General features: G+C 33.3%; 1 protein-coding gene across 1 annotated transcript; it reads right to left on the bottom strand.

The window, feature by feature from the left end:
• Positions 1-701: 701 nt before the first annotated feature.
• On the bottom strand, positions 702-21,964 carry LOC127970327 (fibulin-7). The gene is made up of 8 exons (XM_052572839.1): positions 21,501-21,964; positions 20,162-20,324; positions 17,310-17,486; positions 11,045-11,170; positions 9,898-10,035; positions 8,109-8,246; positions 5,108-5,246; positions 702-2,394 (listed from the first exon to the last, which is right to left on the bottom strand). The coding sequence occupies exons 1-8, from the start codon at positions 21,570-21,572 to the stop codon at positions 2,019-2,021; spliced, it is 1,329 nt and encodes a 442-aa protein (XP_052428799.1). The 5' UTR covers positions 21,573-21,964; the 3' UTR covers positions 702-2,018.
• Between the last annotated feature and the right edge of the window lie 427 nt (positions 21,965-22,391).

The following is a 22,391-nucleotide window of genomic DNA, read 5'->3' as shown; positions in this document are numbered from 1 at the left end:
CAGTGATTTCTGGACATTTTTGCATTTTCAGGAGTCATTTAATCTAAAATATGAGATCGCTCCACCCCGAAGTGGGAGTTTAGTATCTTTTATGCTCACGAAGGATGCATTTATGTGATAAACGATACTATAAAAACCATAATGTTGTGAACTAGTATCACCATTTTTTTGTCAAGAAAAATATATTATTATCATCTGTGCTGCTTCATATTTTTTGTGGAAACTGTCATCTTTTTTTATGTTTCTTTGATTAACAGAAAGTAAAAAAAAACAGCATTTATTTGAAATGCAATGTTTGTTATATTATTATAGCTGTATTTGCTGCACTTTTGATCACTTTAATGCATCCTTGCTGAAAGTTTTAATTTCTTAAAGAAAAAAAAATAAAATTGAACTGACCCTTTACGTTTGAATGGTGGTGTATATGCTAACTAACTTAAAGGCACAGTTCACCAAAAAATTAAAATTTTATCAGCATTTACTCGCACAAAACAAAAATGAGGTTTATATTTAAATAGATTTAAAATATAACCGAACTGTCCCTTTAAGAATGAATTCTAATTAAAATGTGGAATGTCCTGCATGAAAACAACATAAAAAGATCAAAGAGATGGAAAATGCCAGTGTCAGATCACTTTGTTTTCATTTTGATTAATTGATTGTAAATCTGCTCAAAGATCAAAGAAACCAAGACATTGAAAAAAAGTGAATTTCTGACTTTAATTAAGAAACATTCAACATGTGTGTGTGCAAGACAGAAGTTGAATGCAATAATGTGTGAATTTCAGTATTAGATACTTAACCTGATGTAACATCAGCAACAGATGCAAAGAGCAATATATCATATTCAAATGCAAAATTACAAAAAAAAAAAAAACAATGTTCAGACTTTGTTGTTCTTATTATGAAACATCCAAGAAACATAATTGAACAGCAATTAAAAAAAGGCACTTCTCTCATGTAGTAGATGCTAAGTGCTGTTCATTTCAGTCTGTGTGAACCCCGTTGATTGACAGCAGTGCATATTTACAAGCTGAATTTAACCATGTAATGTATCAGAAGAAGGAAATAATAAAAGAACAACTTACTGTTCTCTTCATCAGGTTGAATTGATGCTTGTGTCTTTAGACGTTCATTCTTTAGCTTTTAACCTGATCCCATGTTCTCCTCCTTACTGATTGATCTAACCAATCGTAAAGCTGTCGTCGTGGTCAATTCACCTTTTTACAACTCGTTTTTCCTTTCATGTCCATTCTACACTTCACTTTACTATTTTCCACATGCATCGACCTATATTGTTAAACACATTTAAAAGAAACAACACATTTGGCTGTTACTCTACTTTTTGAATGAGATTTGTGAAATGGTTTGTCAAAGGTCAAGTGTGTCATTTTTGTGATGTAACGAAAAAAAAAAAAAAGAGGAAAACAGGTAGTCCCGCCCCCAAACTCATGCCATTGGTTGAGATAGAGTTTGACTGACAGACAAGAGGAAAAGGTGTCAAGGCTTAAATTCAAGAAAGAAAAAAAAATACTTAAATATCTTATAACAAAAGTCTTAATTATAATTTTAATATGTCTTAAATTTGTGGAAGGAATAAAAGAGGGCATAAAATAGCCTAATTAAACTTTAAATGGATATGATTTCATTAAATAAATGTAGGTGCCTTAGTAAGTAAGATAATCTGAGGTTTGTTCTGTTTAGACACTCAGTATTCATTTCATTGTGCAGCTCCTAAAAAACAGTCTTTAAAAGTTTTAAATTTGATCGATCTTGCACAGAAGTATGTTAAACAGTATCAAGAGGAAGTATTTTGACACAGAAAAAACCCAGACACACTTCACCTTAAAACACAAATGTATCAGCTAAGAGTTATTGCCTCAAAAATCATTATTCCACATAAGCATGAGTTTCCACTGTAAATCGAGCCTCATTCATTCAGCTTTAGCAACAAGGAAAACATTCCTTCCTCTTCAAGTCTAAACATCAACAATCAATTTAGACAGCGAGCAGCCTCTTCAGAACTCGTAGGGTGAAATGAGAAGATGGACCCGCGCCAGATGTTTGGCTTGGAAGGTGCGCTCGGCGTATTCGGACATCTCCACCTCCACGCTGAGCTCCTGCGGGCCTCGCAGCGGCTGGACCAGGATCAGCTCTCCGGTCTGACGGTCCGAGCGCTGCATCACGAACATGCTGCGGGCATCACCTCCGCCTGCGATGCCAAAGCGAAGGCTGTCTGGACCCGGCCGACCCGGAGCCGTCGCAGTGGCCATGCGGAAAAGCGTGGCAGGAGTGCGCAGGTTGGACGGCAGAGACAGGTAGTGGTAAGAAATGGTCTTAGCAGCAAACGGACAGGAACGGCTCTCCATGGGACAGGGATTCCTTTCACACTGGCTGCAGTAGAGGGCAAAAAAGTACTTTGCATCATTCATTAGATCTGTTCCAAAACCTACTTTAATAAGCAAGCAAACACAGTCCCAAGAACTTTATTTTAGTGATTATCTCATTCTACATTTTTAAGAGCTGAAAAAACTAAATACTATTAAATAATGAAATATTTATGATTTATATGTTGGTTGCAAAATAATCTTTTTTCTAGTTTTGGAAGCTCATTTCTAGTGCATAAGAAAAAAAACGTTGTCATTTAATGTCATAATTATGAGATAAAAAATGTAAATTGACATACTACATCTTAATTATTATATAAAGTCACACTGAGATTAAATGATTTGACTTTTCACATGGTTTGACAATTTTGACGGATTACATAAATTTGATCTCAGAATTACGTAGTATGTCATTATTCTGACTTTTATCATTTTGATTAATATCATAATGTGTGTCAATTTAAACTTTTATCTCATAATTATGACTGTATGTCATAATTATAAATTTTATATCATAAAATCTGACTTAGCATGTCACAATTATGACTCATCTCAATTATGACTTAAAATGTCATCGTTGTAACTTTTATCTCATAAATATGACTTAGCAAGTCATAATCCTGATTTATCTCATAGTTCTGACTTCATTTGTCATTATGAGATAAATCCAAATTAAACAATCTAACTTTTAACAATCTTGACTTTTTATCTCATAATTTAGATTTCTGTAATAATTTTAATGTATTATTATGACTTGCTTTGTCATAATTCTGAAGTTTATCTCACAATTATGACTTAGTATGTCAATTGTTTTCATTTCATAATCATAATTTATATAAATTTTTACGTCATACTACTGATTTATAATTTACTTAATGTCATAATTCCAACATTTATCTCATGATTATGACTTATTATGAAATGAAAAGAAAATACAGAATTATGACATGAGTTAATATGTCGCATTTATGACTTGTTTCTAATAATTGTACAATTTTGATCTAATAATATTCAACATTTTGATATTTTTTATCTCATAATAATAATTGTGCAAAGCATTTGTTAAAGAATGACAACCCAGTGTGGCAGAAATAGGCTTCAGTATTTAAATGACTTTCAAGTAAAGTAGTTACAAGCATCTACGAGAAGAGACTAACTGGACCATGCTAACCAGCTAAACCTTGAAAAATACTTCCAGTACCTGCTTAAATAGGAGGGAGCCACCTCCTTTCAGATTATTTTCAGTATTCATATACTCAATACGAATAGCATCCTAACATGAACCATGCCACTTTTATATATTTCTGTTGTTTTTTCTGAGCTGCATGTGTGCCTGAAAGCTTTAGTGACTTACAGATCACAGCTTCTCGCATTTATCAGGACACAAAGGGCCCATTCACAGCTTAAAAAAAGCTTACATAAAGCATGAAAGTGTCATGCAAGAAAAACAAATGGTTGTAATGCACTTAAAGTACATTGCAAGCAAGTGGCAAGTGATCTAGAGAAGGCATTCATGGCCCCCAGTGTTGTAAAGGACTTCAGGACAGACGTGTGTGTTTGCTAAAGAAACAAAAGCTGAAAAACATGCTTTGCTCTGTCATTTTCTCACATTTTCCAAATGTAGTGCGAATCATCACCCGCAAAGAAGCTTTAACAATGCTTTTGAAAACAAAACTAAAATCCTGTCACTACTTTTTATCACCTGTTATTCTATTAAAACTGTTAAATTAATAAAATCATCACACAGGTCTTTTGTGTCTAGAGCAACAGTTCAAAGTCACAGGCTGGTCTGATGTCATGCATTTCAGTCTGTTCTTCACACAAAGTTATAGTATTATTTAGGATTGGAATATAGCAAGTTGTATGGACTACTTTCCATAATAAATATAATTTTTTTTTTTAAAACATATACATTTAGGCGACTTATATATAATAATTAATTTATATAAATGAATAATAATTTATGAAATATTTAAATAACTATTTGTCAGATTGATTTGTAATAATTTGTCATAATTGTATTTTATTTCATAATTTCGACTAAATTTGTCATAGTATTTTTTATCTTAGAATTTCAACAAATTGTATTTCATAATTACAACTTAGTATATCATAATTCTAAATTTTATCCCATAATTATGACTTAGTAGTGTCCTTTTTCCCATTTCACAAATTTTTTTAGATTTCCATTAACTTTTTATGATCTAGTCATGTCCTACTTTTCTTTATGATTATCTTTTATCTCTCAAAAATTGTTGAAACTATCAGTAGGCTAAATATTGAATATGTTTTATCTCATTAAAATTAGCTTATTTTAGCCAATATTTGTGCATGCATTGTATTCTTTCGGGGCTGTACATAATGCATCTTTTGCACGCTCAAGTTCTTTAGTTCAAATGGATTCATTTTTCACAGGTGCAACCATAACGCATCAAGATAAAAACATTTAAACTTTTCAGGATGCTGCAAGTGCACCGCGGGTCATGTGTCAAAATCCAACCAATCAGCTTCATCCTTTCCTGTAACAACATTGAAAGCTCAGCCAAGATGATTTTTAGGGTTGATATGTGAATGGCCCTTTAGAGTAGCGCTGTTAGTTTAGTGACCTGCTCTATTGGAATCAGTTGTCGAGTCTCCTGTGTGGCATTTACAGGTTCGTAAAGCAGGTTCCAGTGGAGTTGTATGCAGTAAGTCATCAGTCGTGCTGTATGCTCACTCACAAAGGTGATGTCTTGACGTAGCTGACGTTGCCGTGCGAGCGCGGACACTCGGGGTTAATGCACTGGAAACCTCCTCCGGTGTTGATACAGGTGGTGCCACGGCTGCAGTTGTGCTGTTGTGTAAGACATTCATCCACATCTGGAGCGCCCGGAGGAGAGGGAGACATTTGAGTCGGAGAGGGGAGGAATAATAGAGTGAAAGAGAAGAAGAATAGAGGAAAATAGAGGGTTGGAAATGCTGGTTACGTGAGTTAGGACTTTAAATTTTAGCTATGAGTTATGCATTATGAGATATCCACAACTCTAGTTCTGTCATGACAATTCTTGAAAGGGATTAGCATAGTAATGTACATGAGCATACATATAGCATACATGAGTCACCTCGTAGCAGATCTATACAGGTGGAGCTGGGGAAGGTGGAGGGTTTCTGAAGCAAGCTGCAACTGCTACAGCAAGCACTAGTCATATATTTTATTTGAATGCTGAGCAGCGATCTCATTGGCTGCTTATACAGGAGAGAACCAATCAGCTGTGCCATGCGATAATGATGTCATTAGGACACATTGCGTTAGACTGCGCCATCTAGAGTTTCATGCCAAAACTCTATAACTTAACCAAGAATAAAGGCAGTGTTATCGGTCATAACTTTTGGTGAGTTACCTCATAAACAAGGTCTTAACTGAGGTACAAAGTCTTAAATGACTGTAAAGCGTTTGGGGGAAATCAGATGCGTCAGATCCGCGTCATCATCAGGTTTTAAAGAGACAGCGCTGAAGTCTGTCATTGATGTAAATCAAAGAACAAAAGAAAAAGAGAAATCGCTCGACTGCTCTAGTCTCTGATTAACTTTTGTAGCTTGAATACAAATTAATCAATATAGTTTATGCATATACAATTTATAGTTTATGTGAAGATTGTTTTAAAATCACTTATATTGAAAGTTTTCATATTTCAGAGCCTAGTCAATGTTAAAAACGATGGCTTTCAATTATACTGTAATTTTGAATGGCTATAATTAATAGGTAAAACTGAAATAAAGTGCATTTAGTAGAGACAGCATTAGTAGTACTTCATTAACAATAGGCTTCTTAGTAAAAAGATGCCTTAAACAAATATTTTAAATATACAATCTTTATGTTGTTTCTACATTAATTTGTAGGTTCAGCATGAAATTATGACAATATAAATATATAAATATAAATATAGTTGTTACCCTGTCTGTTTGCTGTGTATATATAAACATTTGTTATAAAGCCACATTTCTTTCACCTGCCTAGTAAAATGCTTTTTTATTTTTATTGTATTTATTATTTTTATTCACCAAATGACTTGCAGTTTTTTATTTATGTAGATTATAAATATTTATCTATTTATAATTGTATTCAAAAATAATCATAATTTAATCTAGAAAATTATCTGATCTATAAACACAAAGTTAACTCCTGAAACACCTGTATTAAAGCCTAATTTCTTCCACCTTTTTGTATAATTTTTTTTTTTTTTTTTTTATTGGCCAGGTGGAAGAAATTTACTTTCTATTTGAAATTCTTATTATCTAGAATAAAATTATTTTGTTTTATTTACAATTTTAAGATAATCAGAATTTCAACTAGAAAGGTAATCTGATGTTTAAAATCACAGTTAGCTACAGAACAAGTTACTAATACAAAGTAGCAAACAGCAAGTAAACTGTTCAGGGAAGAAATACAAAATATATCAAAATTATGTTATTTTTTGCTTCACTTGGCAGCAAGTTTGCCAGGTTTTCACAACAAAACCTGCCCAATTTATACTCAAAACTAACCTAATGGTGTTTCGGGTGGTGAAAGACACTTTTTTTTTTTTTTGCTGGGTTTTTCCTAATAAAATTTGCATTCCAAGGTATAAATATCATGTTATTCGTGTCTCTTCAACCTGCAGACATGAAAAACAACCCACAGCAACAGTGTTAAAGCTGCGGTAGGTAACTTTTGACGCTCTAGCGGTTAATAAACAGAACTGCTTGCGTCTTGCAGAAGAACATCGTAGCCGGAACTACTTCTCTCTGTTTATGTCTATGAAGAATCACAAAGGTACTGGGTTACTCCGCCGCGGTATCCCCGAAGCAATCTAAAATAGTCCGAATATAAACACTTATTATAGGTGCACACTAGTGATTCAGGACAAGCTAAAAACACGGTTTGGAAAATTGATTCATGGTGTACTCGCTTATTATATACATTTTTCTACATTTTGAACACAAACAAAGTTACGGACTGCAGCTCTGATTGCTTGTTTCTTAACGGGAGTGATTTCTGCAAATAGCAATAGGACACTGGGAGGAGCCAGAGGAGCTTGATTTTTTCACAGATTATCTGTCTCATATTCTACTGTCAGGACATAATGTCAGGTTTCACAAATATGTAAAAAATATATTTTTACAAAAGTTACCTACTGCAGCTTTAAATGTAACCCAATTCCAAAACTTACCAATACTGCGTGGCAGACACACAAAAAGAAAAGCCTTACATTTTTAAATACATGCAAACAAATTAGGGATCGGTCATGAAAATCGACTAGTCATCTAAAAAAATGCTACTACTGAAATCATTTTGTTATTTCGTTTTATTTTATTTGCACGATTGATTCATATCAACATTGCTTTATGATCAGCCAAAAGATCTCTCTCACTTTTTTTCTCCAAAATTTCATAAGCCTCACCAGACAAACCCAGACTCCTCTTCCACATCTCCTCTATTTCTCTTCATCTACCCACTTCATAGCAGGTCTTTGTAAGGTGTCCAAATGACTTTCACAGAGTATGTCCTGCCCGTCACTTTTTCAGATTCACATTCAAACCACTAAAAATAGAGGGCCTTTCAGCAAAGACGTCATCCGGGTTTGGAACGACACGAGGGTGAGTAAAATATGTCATATTTCTTACTGTCTTGTGACAGCAGGCTGTAAAACACTACTATTCTCAACCCTTATTTTTAAGAGTGTGTGAGTGTTTCTCACTCACCCTCACAGCTTCTTCCATCAGCGAGCAGCTTGTATCCGGTGGGACAGGAGCAGTGGTACGATCCCGGGACGTTTACACAGGCGTGGCCACACAGAGGCCCTCCACGGTCAGCCTTATACACTTCACATTCATTCACATCTGGGCACAACATGTGAATACACGTGTGGATTTGACAAGAGACAGTGACAGAAAGGAAACGAGACAAGAAAAGAAAATATAAGCTACAACAGGGCTGCAAGGAAAATGTTCTTTAATTACTCATATGATGTATAATTGCATAAAATGCCCAACACAGTAAATCATAAAAGTGGTTGTGTTGAAAAATCATACATTGATACAAATCCTGAAGTATGTTTTGCATAACATCTAACTTAATACTTGTCTAAAACAATCACTAAAAATACAGTAAAAACATATTTACGAAATGAAAGTTTTTGAAAAAGATCCTATTATAATTTAATATGGCTTTATTTTAGTAACAATAATTATGATTTTCCATTATATGGTATGATTAATATCATAATTTGAAATATGCTGGTTTGATTGTAGATATGGCAACGTTAACACAATCTGAATCTTACAATGTCAACTAATGGAAAAGTCAAGTTAGTTAGTTATTATCATGCACCTTATTATTGTTGGACCTTATTATTTGATTACCTTGAACAAAATTTAAAACGTAAAAAAATGTGCCTTATAAATGTGCTTTTATCCCTGTTGTATCCTACTGTTAATAATTAAGCTAATAATTAACTGAATCATTAAAAAAAGTCAAATAATGATTAAACATAGTAAAACAATCAAAATGAAACACTCACTAAATATGTAAAATTTCATTTGTTTACCTACACGTGACCATTAAAGGCACAGGTTGTAGGACCTGCCACTAGAGGGCGCACTACCAAAACAATAACAATCGCGTGGTTTGATGATGCTAAGGAGGAGCATGGAATTATGGGATTTGTTGTCTTCTACCCAACCGCTGATAGCCATCAATCAGACGGAAAGATAAATCATGGATTTAACGCGAGTTCAACGATTTGCGCGAGTAGATTACATACAAAGTCAATGAGAACTGTGTACATGCACATGTGTTGTTAAATGGTTGAAATATTAACTGTTTAAAATGTATAAATATTTTAGGTCAAAGGGGTTTGGCTGACAAAAAAAGTTATTTTAACCTGATCTGACTTAAGTGTCATCTTATAATTACTTATAATTATAATACATATAAGTGTCATCTTAAAATTACTTATAATTATAATACATTTAGGATGTACTATTAATAGACAGCCTCCAGCGGCTTATTGCTTTAATGCATCCCTAGATCTCTACTAGAATCCTTATATGTGACCCTGGAGCACAAAACCAGTCTTAAGTGCCACATTTTCGAAATTGAGAATTATAATCATCATCCGAAATTGATGTAAGATTTGTTACAATAGGATAATATTTGACCGAGATACAACTATTTGAAATTCTAGAATCTGAGGATGCAAAAAAATTTAAATATTGAGAAAATCACCTTTAAAGTTGTCCAAATTAAGTCCTTAGCAATGCATATTAATAATGACTAATTAAGTTTTGAAATATTTACTGTAGGGCATTTACCAAATATTTTCATGGAACATGATCTTTAATTATCCTAATGATTTTTGGCATAAAGGAAAAAATTATAATTTTGACCCATGCAATGGATTTTTGGCTATTGCTACAAATATACCCCAGAGACTTCAGACTGCTTTTGTGCTCCAGGGTCACATATTATGAGGTTGTTTGATGGACCCACCCTGACAGATGCTGCTGTCTGAGGTCCCGCTCATGTGGAAGCCTGCGTCACAGCTGCAGTGCTGAGCTCGGTCCACTTTAGCACAGCGAGGCTTACGGCTGAAGGCCGGGTCATTCATGACGCTCCACTCCGGAGGCGCTGAAAGAGACAGACAGAGGAAATGGAAAAGAGGAGGCTTAACCTCCCACAAACACACAGACCCACATATGAGTGACAAACATTCACATGCATGCTTTCATTTATAGACCGGGACACAGGGTAAAGGTGAAGTGTGTCATGCTTCACTACTAGCAGCTCCATGTGGAATCGCAAAAGTATGTTTTGCATTTTCTGTTGAAAATGTGTGTTGCACATGCAAAAAGTTGCCACTGATGATTAGTGGGTGTTGATATTAGAGGTGGGTGATCTGATGGTTTTGTATTGCTAACCTGAAGAAATCTAAATTTTTCTAATCAAACTAATCAAAGGATGTTGGTAACAGTGTTGAGGGTAACGAGTTTAAATAAGTAATGGCGGGTACTTCGTTTTCCCATTTATTGACTTCTAGATCTCCTGTTCCCATGTTGAGAGAAAACAGGAGTGAGTGCTTAAAAAAAAACATTTTAATAATCAAAAATGACTTTAGACAAACATAACATTTGTGTTTTTTTTTATTTTCTTATTGTAAATGCAATCCAGAATGGCAGCACAGCTGAAAGAGCTTAAGAGGGTATGAAAGAGCTTTTACATTTGCCAAAAATATAACTTTATGATGTCAAAAAGCAATAAAGAAGCAACCACAGCACAGATGAGAAAAAGTCACGTAAAATTAACGTAACGCATTGCTTTCCATAAAAGTGTATTCATTTTCCCCAAGACTGTTTTTTTTTCATACTATGGATGTCAATGGTTTGGTTTGATTACCAACATTCTTCAAAATATCTTCCTTTTGTGCTCAGCAGAAGAAAGAAACTTTTTCTTTTTTGAAAAATAAATTTTTAGAATTTTGTGATTAAAGGGGAATCATCCCTTTAAAAAACAAACATGAAAAAGAATCACGATAAGATTGTGGGTTATGATCTTTTCCTGAAAAACAGATTTTTGTGATATCACCCACCCCGAGTTAATATCTGTTGACACGTATAGCACAGATTAAAGGAACACAGACCTGTCTGCGTCTGGTATTGACATTGACTGCCGCTCCAGTTGTGTGGACAGGTGCACTTGTACTGGTTCAGAGCCTCCACACAGGTGCCGGCGTTCTGACACGGGTTACTGGCGCACACGCTCACATCTGTGTGAAAGACAACAGCCTTACAGTGCAGACCAGTGCTTGCTCTCTGAGGAGCTGAGATCAAAGATGTTACAGTTCACACCAAAATCATCCCAAATACATGCTGGCCTAATGCAACTCATCTTTAAATGAGAAATTAAAACATATTTTGCACACAGAAAAATGGATCATATGGCATTTATATTACAATAATAAACCCGGATATGTTGTGTGTATATGTGTTTTTTATTTTTTATTTTTTTTGAATTTTTTTCGTTATAATTATTTAAAAGTAATATGTCATGGCATTAAAGTTAAAAAAGGTAATACAATAACTTAATCAGGTTAAATCAATGATTTAATGCAACATAAATCAAAGGCAATATAATGCAATATGCATTTTTTTTTTTTACAGTTATGAGAATGGGGGAAATGTGTCATAAAATATAACGAATAATGTCACAGTTCAAAACAATCAGTGCAAAAGTGCAGTTTTTTTTACTTTTCTCTTCATTTTAAGGTGAAATATGACCCAAGAGTGTTTGTTTTCATGAGGTTCTTGTAAATCTTTTTCTGTTTTATTTTTTTTATGCAGTTTTTATTATTTATACTTTATAGGTCTTTCTATTGCATTTTTTATTAAATAAAAGAAATGTGTAACAGTAAAAAATACGTTTTTTTTAATCCAACTAAAATCAATGAATGAATTCAACATAAACTGAAACATTTTTTTACCATGATGTATAATCATCAAATTGATAAATGTAAGAAATTATAATTTATTATTATTATTTTATTATTATTATTATTGTTTTTTTTTTATTATTATTATTATTATTTTATTATTTATCTATTTATTGGGTTGCCATGAAAATAATGTCACAAAGCAAAAACAAATCTTATTCTTCTTTTGATTTTTGGGTGAAAATGATCCAAACATGTTTGGTTTCATGAGATTCACCCTGAATGGTTTGGTGTTGTATAAAGCCACTTTTTGTTTTATCTGGAATCCTAAATAAGGCCGAATGAAAGAAATAGTTGAAATGTCCCAGATTCTTATCTGGGTGTCTGTACAGAGCTGGGGATTATGTGTCCGTGGAAAGCACCTGAATAGTTGGAGGAATTAAACAAGCCCACATTCTTCCCTATTTCCTGAACAGAATGGCACAGTAAAATGAAACAGATCTGCTGGAATGTTAACAATGGAGTGTAAGGGGATGTTGAGTGGCTTCTCGCTGTCACGTTGACTGTATCCCACACGCAGCTTTGGGAGGTCGGTAAGGTTTACAGCCGCTACTGTGCCACGCAACATCTGTCTGCAGCAGCTGCGGACGGTAACCTTCATCTGCTCCGGATGGGAATTTACTGCCACTGCTGTAAATATCTATAATGGACAGTGATAGCAATGTTGTGAGGCCCGTGGACAGAAGAAAAGATGAGCAGATAAAGCGCTGTGAGACACATGTTAAGGCAATGATCCCTGAAACTACTTCATTTTGATTTGATTTGTGGTTATTTCTGCAATAAAAGAGTAGTGATGTTAGTAGGGTGTAATGGTATCTGGTTTGGATGATTGTAAATGTTTTTAAAATTATGCTGAAGATTGTTCAGAAAATTTGCACAATTGTGGAGTACTGACAAAAACTACATATGAAGTAAAATCAAATGTAGGCTAATATTTTTTTCAGTGTAATGCATTATGATAAGGATACATATGCATATGTATGCTTTCAGACTCCAATGCTGGTATGTGAAGCAGTGTTATTTTAGTATAATTTAGACACTATTATTGTACTTATGTGGATTTACACTTTTTATATTTCTATTTATAGCTTTATTTTTATTTCAGTTTTTTTTTTAATAATTTTATTACTTCAAACTTAATTTTTTTTTAGGTTTGTGCACAGTCAACATAGTGATTGTAATATTGACTAATTGCATATCAGATATTTACATTTTATCTCTGTTATATTTTAATTGACAAAAACAAGTTTTTAAAAGTGTCCGTTAGCAATAGCATTAATATGAAGATAACTGAAGAGAATTGCATTAAGAAATAAGTGAAGATTATTATTATGGATAAACAAATTAAAAATTTAAAATAAATATAAATAAACATCCAGTTAGACATCAGACATAAGGAAATTTAAGTAGAAAGACACTGAGAGTGAATGAAAATGAAAAAAGTTTTGACTTTTCGACCAAAGGAATGTTTCTTCGACAACAGCGCTCACGATCCCTCTCCTGTTTATTTTCTTTCCAAGGAGGCTTAAGTGCGAGAATTTGCAGTCCCCAACATATTTCAAAACTGCCTAGGTACATAGTTATGTTATTTCACCAACTCTGAAAGGTGCTTTCGTATACCTCAAAACTCTCAAAATAGACAGATTTCCCCCGCCTGCAGAAACATAGACATTACACGCTCTGTGCAGGCTTTAAACCTAAACTCTCTCTCAAACACACACCCGTCCCACTGTACCGCTTGGAATGTCCCGAATGCTGCCAGCAGCGATATTAAAGGAAGTCATCAATAGCATGCTTAGCATAGTTGCGTGCTATTGGAGCATGGGCCGGCTTAATGAGATGTGTGCGTGAGCTTAACCACTGACCTCTGAGACTTCATACAAAACACAGAGTGCTGTACACTGACACTCTGTTTATTCTTTATTCATATTTTCTCATTGTGGATGATAGTAAAGTGTCAAAGCTATTAAGTACCACAGATGGAAGTGTGATTTACGTTTGAGCTGCTTCTGCTTAGATTACAGCTCTGCTCATGAGGTGCATCCTGGGATGCTTTTGAATACTATTTAAGAAGGAATATGAGTTATCTTATGAAGGCCTCTTTCTGCTGAATAAAACAGATTAGGTGAATTTTGAGATATGCATGAATGAAAAATATAGTATTACAGACACAACATTTTCTAAATGATTGGTTGATTGATTAATAATAATAATAATAATAATGAATAGTTATTTACTATTGGTAAAAATGTGTTTTCATACTCACACATAAAGACATTTTATCACATCAAATGTGATAACACTTTACAATAAGGTCCTATTAGTTAAAATTAGTTAATGCACTAGCTAACATTAATAATGTGCAATACTTTTTTATTTATTTTTTACAGTATTTATGAATCTTTGTTGATGTTAGTTAAAACTGTTCATTATTAGTTCACGTAAACTAATGCAGTTAACAAACCTTTTTATAAAGCATTACCTTAGCAATGTTATTTTAGTATCATTGAGAGATTATTATAGTTTTTATTTATTTGCATATTCATTTGAATGTTATTTAAAGTTTCAGTTACTTTGTTGCCTTTTTTATTAGTTTTTATTACATTTTATTTGGGTTTATTTTATTTCTTCACCTCAATTTCACATAACACTATTAAAAATCATTTTTGTTCATTAAAATATAGCAGAGATCAAATATAAATATTAGTACAGTATGTTGCATTGGCATAAGTGTAAGATGAAGTATTAAAATGATTAAAACAAAAACTGTAATAAAAATAAGGCTGAACAGAAAGATATACAAAAATATGTTAATTATAAATGCACATACAAAACTGTTGAAACTAAATACTATAATAGTGTATAAATAATAATAAAACAACACTGCTTCACATATCTGCTTTTGAGCTCAAAATGCAAACATTTTAAAACTTTTTTTTTTCAAGTAACGAAAATGTTCAAATAAGACAGTGATTTTAGATTAGTTTTTGTTAAAATCCTGAGCAGAAACATGTTTTCAGTCAAGTGTCCAACCTGTTGAGCGCTAGTGTATTTTCAGACCGAGTTGAAACTTGAGGTATGAAGCTGGCTCTTTTTACAGTAGCCAGCTGAAGCCAAAGCATGAAGGTCATTGAGACGCACCATGGACAGGAATGCAAGTACAGGTGTTTCGGGACATTTAATGCTTCTTTAACGAGAGCTTCATTCAGTGCAGCTCAAGAGTGAAGAATGCATCTCTTTCTTCAGCGCTCCTTATCTTTCTGCCTGTGTGTAACTGTGTGTGTAGAGCTGTTGTGGTGTTCACAGTCACTTTCTTTCACAAGCGCTGGTATTCAGGCTTTATCTCAGTACTGTCACCCTGAATATCAGATTAGCCAGCTCACAATACAACAATAAAAGACGGTAGTCTCGGTGTCTTAGTCCAGGAATTCTGCTTAATAACACAGATATAGTTACATGGTGAATCTGTGGGTTGTGTATGATGATGATACATGATTCTTTATCTGGTTTTTGTGTTTCTAATCCACTTCAACATTACCATTTAAAACAATTCTCGGTTGCAAGAGTCTTTAATCTTTTCAGGTCAAGAATAATATATATATATATATATATATATATATATATATATATTAGAGGTGGGCATAGATAAATTTTTTTTAATCTAGATTAATCTCACTGTGATCTTGAAATTAATCTAGATTAATCTAGATTAAAATGGCTCATTCGAATTCTGCTGACGGCATTCAGAATATGTGTGTTACCCAAATAAAATTGACAAATATTAAGTCTTTGAGAAGGGGTTTATCAAGCTAGATGGTGCATTAGAAATGTACATCTCCTGTTTCCAAAATGCATCACAAAGTGCTTGAAAAAGCTGTAAACTAATTGTACAAGCGTGGACCCAGTGGAGGTTGTACCAGTGGGCCCTGTTTGAAATTGTCTAATTTGTATGTTCATTTATTTTTATTTATTTGTGCTATTTACACAATGTTTAAGGTTTTTTCAAGTTTGTACAGAAACTAAATAATTAAAAGTAAAAAAGCACTGGATAGTCTTCAATGTAAAAATGAAATATACAATCAAACCTACATTTATTCAGACACCTTCAACATTTCTCACATTATTACAGTTTTGCTATATACTGTATATCAAAAAATATATCTGGTGTCTGAATAATTTTTGGTTTGACTGTTAAAACTACAAAGTAATTCAGTCAAGAGCAGTGAGTGATTTTCATTTTCATTTTCTAGGATTAACATTACAGCAGCCAGCAGCTAAATTAGCGGTCACTTTAAAAGACGAGGAACGCATCCAATATAATACACATCCCAATTTTTTCCTCAACTGTTTACTTTCACTTAAGAAATAACTAGGTGGATATTTTGACATATTTCGTATGTATTTGTCAGCACTAGAGCAAAAATAAGCAAATTCAATGTTCAAGTGTTTTGATCAAAACACTTGAAAACGCTTATTTTTAGCGTCTCGAGACACTTTTCTCTGCGTGAGCCCTGAACACCTGCGAATCAATCACTTTTAATGTCATCATTCAAATGGGTTCGGAAAAAGGACTGAAGTAGTTTGCGATTCAGATTGATTCATTTGCACAGTTCACTCATGCAATGAATCGTTCGTATTGGTTTCTCACAACATCATTTATGGGATCCGTTAAAACAGAAAACAAAAAAATTGTGCTGGATTGCATAAAATGTATATAATATTCATTGCAAAAAAATCTTGCTAATGTGTTCTTTCATTTTTGTGTCCGCGATGAATCAGCTCTTTATACCACAAGCAGAGCTTGAGAATCAGCAACACACAGTATTGCAGGAAAAGACCATTATATACATAAATAAAAGTATTAAAAAATAGTATTATAACATGAAGGCACTTTTTGATGGGTCCTTAAGAAAGATTAGAAATGCCTTTCACTGATTCAATGATTCACTAAATTCACTTTTCAATACTGAACACATTAACGTTTTTTTGAGTGAATCAGCTGAATCAAGCTGAATCAATGAATCACTCATTAAAGGCACCCACTTTTTACTTCCCGAATAAAGGTGTGTTTTTGAAGGAATCGATTGCATGATTGATTGAGTGATTCTTTCCGGAATGAATCAGATGCTTGATTCCTTCTTGAACGAATCAGCATTTTGCAAAGAGGTTGAGACTCTCATAAAGGCAGCCACTTGTTTCAACAATCAGCGATCTCGAATGATTCAGTGACTCACTCATCAGTTTCTGTTCTGTTTTCGATCCTGAATTAGGTTAATTGATTCAAATGAAGTGAAGACACATCTCATTTGATGGTGTTTGTGTACAGTATCTCTACGTACTGTAGTGAAGTTCACTTGTGTTGAGGTTCCACCAGATACAGTGTATGATACACATTCATTTGAAGCTTTTGACCCACCTTTACAGACGACGCTGACTCCGCTCCAGGTACCGTTCTCCTGGCACACGCGTGTTACCGGTCCTATCATGCGATAACCCTGCGAACACGTGAAATGGACCTCATGACCCACCAGGTATTTTGAGCCAAACTTCCTCCCGTGGGCCGGAGCCACCAGAGTTGGACATGAGGATTGAGCTAAAGATGACATGAGAGGACAAACAGACATACAGAGAGGGGAATGTCAGATCAGAACAGAGTTACATGAGGAACTGAAGTCACGCTGAATGCTGAAATGCTGGGTTATATTGCTTGAAGGCATGCATGTGTTACTGAATGTGGGAACTATCATGGGAAAAGATGGGAAATGCCTTATTTTATACAGACAAGAATAGAATAGGAACAATACCACATGGACCGTAGACGAAAACAAGGCCTGGTGCTTGTATGTTGTTTATGGGACATTAAGGTAAACATGAAATTGATTCTATATTGTTTACTAATATACATTCTATTTAACTGTCTCAATCCGTGGACCAAAAAGAGAAAATTAAAATGATTGAATGTCTTTAAAACCTTATTTCTCAAGGTTTTCTTGTTAAAGCCAGAGTTTTTTCTAGCTAAAACCTAAATAATTAAATAAATAAATAAATAAATAATTAAAATAATTATATATAAAATATTTCTCATTTTCATTTAGTTCAGTTAGTTTACCTTTTTTCACTAAAATAACTGAAATTAAATTAATAAAAATATAGACAAAACACACAACAAAGTGACTAAAACATAAAATTGAAAGGTAAAGTAATTTATATATATATATATATATATATATATATATATATATACATATATATTTATATATATATATACATATATATTTATATATATATATACATATATATTTATATATATATATATATATATATATATATATATATATATATATATATATATATATATATATATATATATATATATATATATATATATATATATAGTAGTTTAAATATCCATAAAACCTATAATAGTATCTGAATGAGACTAAAATAATACAGTTTTTTTTTAATCTTAAATATCTCCAAAAATATCTGTTTTATGTAATATGGAGAAAAAAAATGCATGCATGTTGGATTATTAATTAAAAAAAAGAGTATTTTTTTTTTTTTACGTGGTGTGTATATATATATATATATATATATATATATATATATATATATATATATATATATATATATATATATATATATATATTTTAACAATTCAGATTTCACAGTCTGGTGAGTTTCTCAAATAATCTACTTAATTGTTTTCCTCTCAAGCACTGTCTGCTACAAATGCCAAAGTAACTGCTGATTCCTGCCATCAACCCTGGTTCATGAACTGTCAGTATCTTGGGCCAAATGACACAGCTACACATCCGACCCGTTCACATCATCCGTAGAGCGATGAGCGTAATCCAGAGCTTGGACTCCTTTCCAAACCTGAAGAAGCAGCCAGACCACTGATTTTAAAGGAAGGAAGTCATTTCATGCTTTTAAAATCCAAATAGAATTTGAGAGATCTTTGATTTGTTGGAGTTCTGAGGCTCGTTTATTAGGATTAATAAATCCTCTATGTAAGAATGACTTCCCAAAAACAACATTTTTATTGACTGGATACTTTTGTTGCCAACTGACACAAGCTCTTTCATTCAACAAAGCCATTTTGCCGAGCACAGATACATGAGAAAGTGTATGACTCAAAACAATATTTACATGAAGTGTAGCTTCTTTTTATTTCCGTGGTCAAATATTTTCTCCTATCCTAGCTTAGTATGCAAAAACACTATCATAACGAAGATCTGTTTGCATCTTGATGCAGCAACATTGACTCAATCAACTGCAGGAAACCTGTTTGAGAACAATCAATATTTTGTCAGTTTTGTTTGGTGGTGCTAGAGGTGCAGAGTTTTTATGTTCACTGGAAATGCATGAAGGTTTATATATATATTTGAGTTGAATACTGAAGTACACTGAAGTACAAATTTACTTTAGTGTACTGAGGTACCTTTTCAATGCAAAAATGCCCACTTTTCATTGTCAATAGCACAATTTTACAGAGCAACGCTAAATTTGGCTTTACATAAAAAATTTTCATCTTCCAATTAATGGCAGCTTGCATATTTATTTATTAATTTCTTTGATTATTTTATTACTATTGTTATTATTATAGACTATTTCAGTTTTTATTCAACAATTATCTTATATATTTACATTATAAAATAACAGTTTACATTCTAGTAATTTTATGTTATATTTTTATATTTCTATTTAGCTTTATTGTATGTCAGTTTTAGTTTTAGTAATTATATTGCTTCATTTCAAAACCAAAACTATTTCAGTTAAATTGTAAAAAAAAAAAATACTATTTTAGTCTTTCTACTTGATCATTTCATGTCTAATTCAATTCAATTTCTCTGTCTTTTTGTAAATATTATTTACTAGCAATTTCTGAGTATAAATACACTACACTGCAATATTTTTTATTATTTAAAGTTTTTCAGTTTTTAATATCTAATATTTATATTTTACATTTCAGCTTTATTAAAAGCTATTTTTGATAGTTTTAGTTCTAAAACAATAAAAAAATAACAGCGCTGGCCTCAAATCTGAAGCAGCCTTCAGATTTACATCTTTCATATTCCGCTTTGATGTGTTTTACAACTATGACATCAGCAGCTCCAGATGCCTGCATGACATCACACACACCTGCTCTATGTGGAATCAGTGAGTCAGAAATAAACATGCACATTTAGGAAAGAAGAGACTTCACATTCACAGCGTTTATTGATATAATGAGATACATGAATGTGAATGTGTTATGGCACTTACATGAGGACTGGTCTGCTTGTGGGAGCTTGGACACTGAGTTTTGAAGGTTGGCGAGCTTGGACTTCATAATCCGAAGCCCTTCTGTGAATCGTATCTCCTGTCCTTTAAGAAACTTCTCCATTTGACGCAGTATCCCCATCACTCTATGCTTATCCATACAACCCTGAGGTTAAAAAAAGCACAACCATCCGAGCACCTGGTTACAATTTGATGGCAAGCAGTTATCCCTAAATTACAGATTCGCCCGAACACAAGCTCATAAATGGAGAAGATATTGGACGTCCAAAACGATTGCAAGGAACATTCCCACTAAACGTTAGCTTTGTATGAAAATGAAAAATGGCACACATGTATGATCAAGGCCAGATGTTGTGGGTGATGTCATGCATTAAGGCACAGGGACTCCTGTGGGGCATGACATGAAAGCTCAGGCCAGTGTTTAGCAGCTCATTGGCGTGCCAGCACACAACCGAGTTCCCTTAGAAACACAAATATTACTCCAGCAACAATTTATCAGAAGCGGTGTTGTCCCAGATGCATTTGGACCGTGCATTCGGTCAGTGGGCAACCTCTAGGAACCACATGTAAGAGACTAATTCTTGCTTTTTCTCTTCAGATGCTTGATGGCAGTTTTACAGAAAGCTGTTGGGCAGATGTCTCTAAGACCTCTGTCCAAAACGCTGGTCTCCTGTATGTTATTCATGGCAGTTGAATACAGTCTCGTTAGAGGAGAGAGGAAATGTATTGGCCTTTCGCTAAGCTCTATGCCATGGTAAATAAAGGCAGTGCTAATCTGGATAAAAGACAAAAATGCATCTGACATATTTAATAATATAGCTAACACTTTTGAAGACTCACTTGAAATGCCTCAATGGCATTGAATTAAATTGCATAAACTTTTATCTATGCAAGTGGAATTTATTGTGAAGACAAAAAAAAAAAGCAAAATTTGAACAGAAATTGGTTGAAGAAATTTAAAATTACACCTGTGTTAACTTAAGAAGAACTGACTTCATAAATCCACCAAAAATCATTAAATCCCCTATTAACTAAAAACCACTGAGCAAAATGATGAAGAAATGCCATTATCCAGTACTTCTGGAAACTCACAAAACAAAATACCATTCAATATATTCATTCAAATTCTTTTATCTACTGTATGCCAAGTTTTTCAAAGGTTTGTAATTGAGACTGCGTTCAATAACTAGATTTTTTGCGATATATAAAATCAAAGAAAGCACTATTTACGCATTATAACTGTATATTCATATAAATATTGTAGTTATTATGTCACATAAAAATCCATATAATTATAAATATACACGTAGGCTATACTCACCTGCGCTGCATCATTACAGTCGTACATTGATAAAAAATTGAGCAGGAGAAAAACTGTGCATGATAACTTCATCCTTCTATATCTGAGTCTCTATAAAATCGCAGAATTTTCTTCTTGTGTCTTTTGTTTTTAATCCTCAAGTGTGTTTACGGTTCCAAGCTGCAGTCTAATAGTCGTAGAAACAAGCCGGAGAGGAAATGTTTGATAAACTGTTGCAGAAGTGAGTAAAGATGCTCCTGTTCTCCTCCTGAAGACGCGAGCGCCTGTGGAGTCATGAAGACAGATTCGCGAGTTGTTCTTGAGGAATGATTCTTTTAAATGATTCGATCGAACCGATTCGCAAAGCGGGGAATCCTCCAAGAGAGCAGCATTCATTCGTCCATGAAAATGTCACTACTGTGCAGATCTGTATGATGAATTATGATGCATAAAACATATGACTTGTAACAATGACATTTGTATCCTAAATACTGTTTTGTTGTTGTTGTTGTTTTAAGTTGGGAGGAGGATCTATGGCGCAATGTCAATTTTTTGTGTTTTTGCTGCCACCAGCTGTTCAGGTTGGGCCTTGCACTGTGAATATAGAATATTAATCAAAAATTATTTTGAAAGTGACTAAATTACATGTAAACACGGATATTTACAGAATAAATATTAAAATGAAATAATTTAAGAAAGTTGTGATGAATTGTACAAAAATTAATGAGATGCTCACATATGCACTTGTATACCACAGTTCTGTTTTTCAAAGCACCGTTGTAATTGAGAACATTGTTTTCTTCTTAAAATCAGGACTTAGTGCATAAACCCAGTACAGAATTGTTTCAGTTTAGTGTGCAATGTGCACACTATATTTATATATTTATTAAAATATAAAAAAAAAAACTTTCC

Source organism: Carassius gibelio, chromosome B13 (genome assembly GCF_023724105.1).
Source record: "Carassius gibelio isolate Cgi1373 ecotype wild population from Czech Republic chromosome B13, carGib1.2-hapl.c, whole genome shotgun sequence".
Classification (NCBI taxonomy): Eukaryota; Metazoa; Chordata; class Actinopteri; order Cypriniformes; family Cyprinidae; genus Carassius; species Carassius gibelio.
Note: the sequence above shows the minus strand (reverse complement) of the source record. Positions and strands in the feature narration are given on the sequence as shown.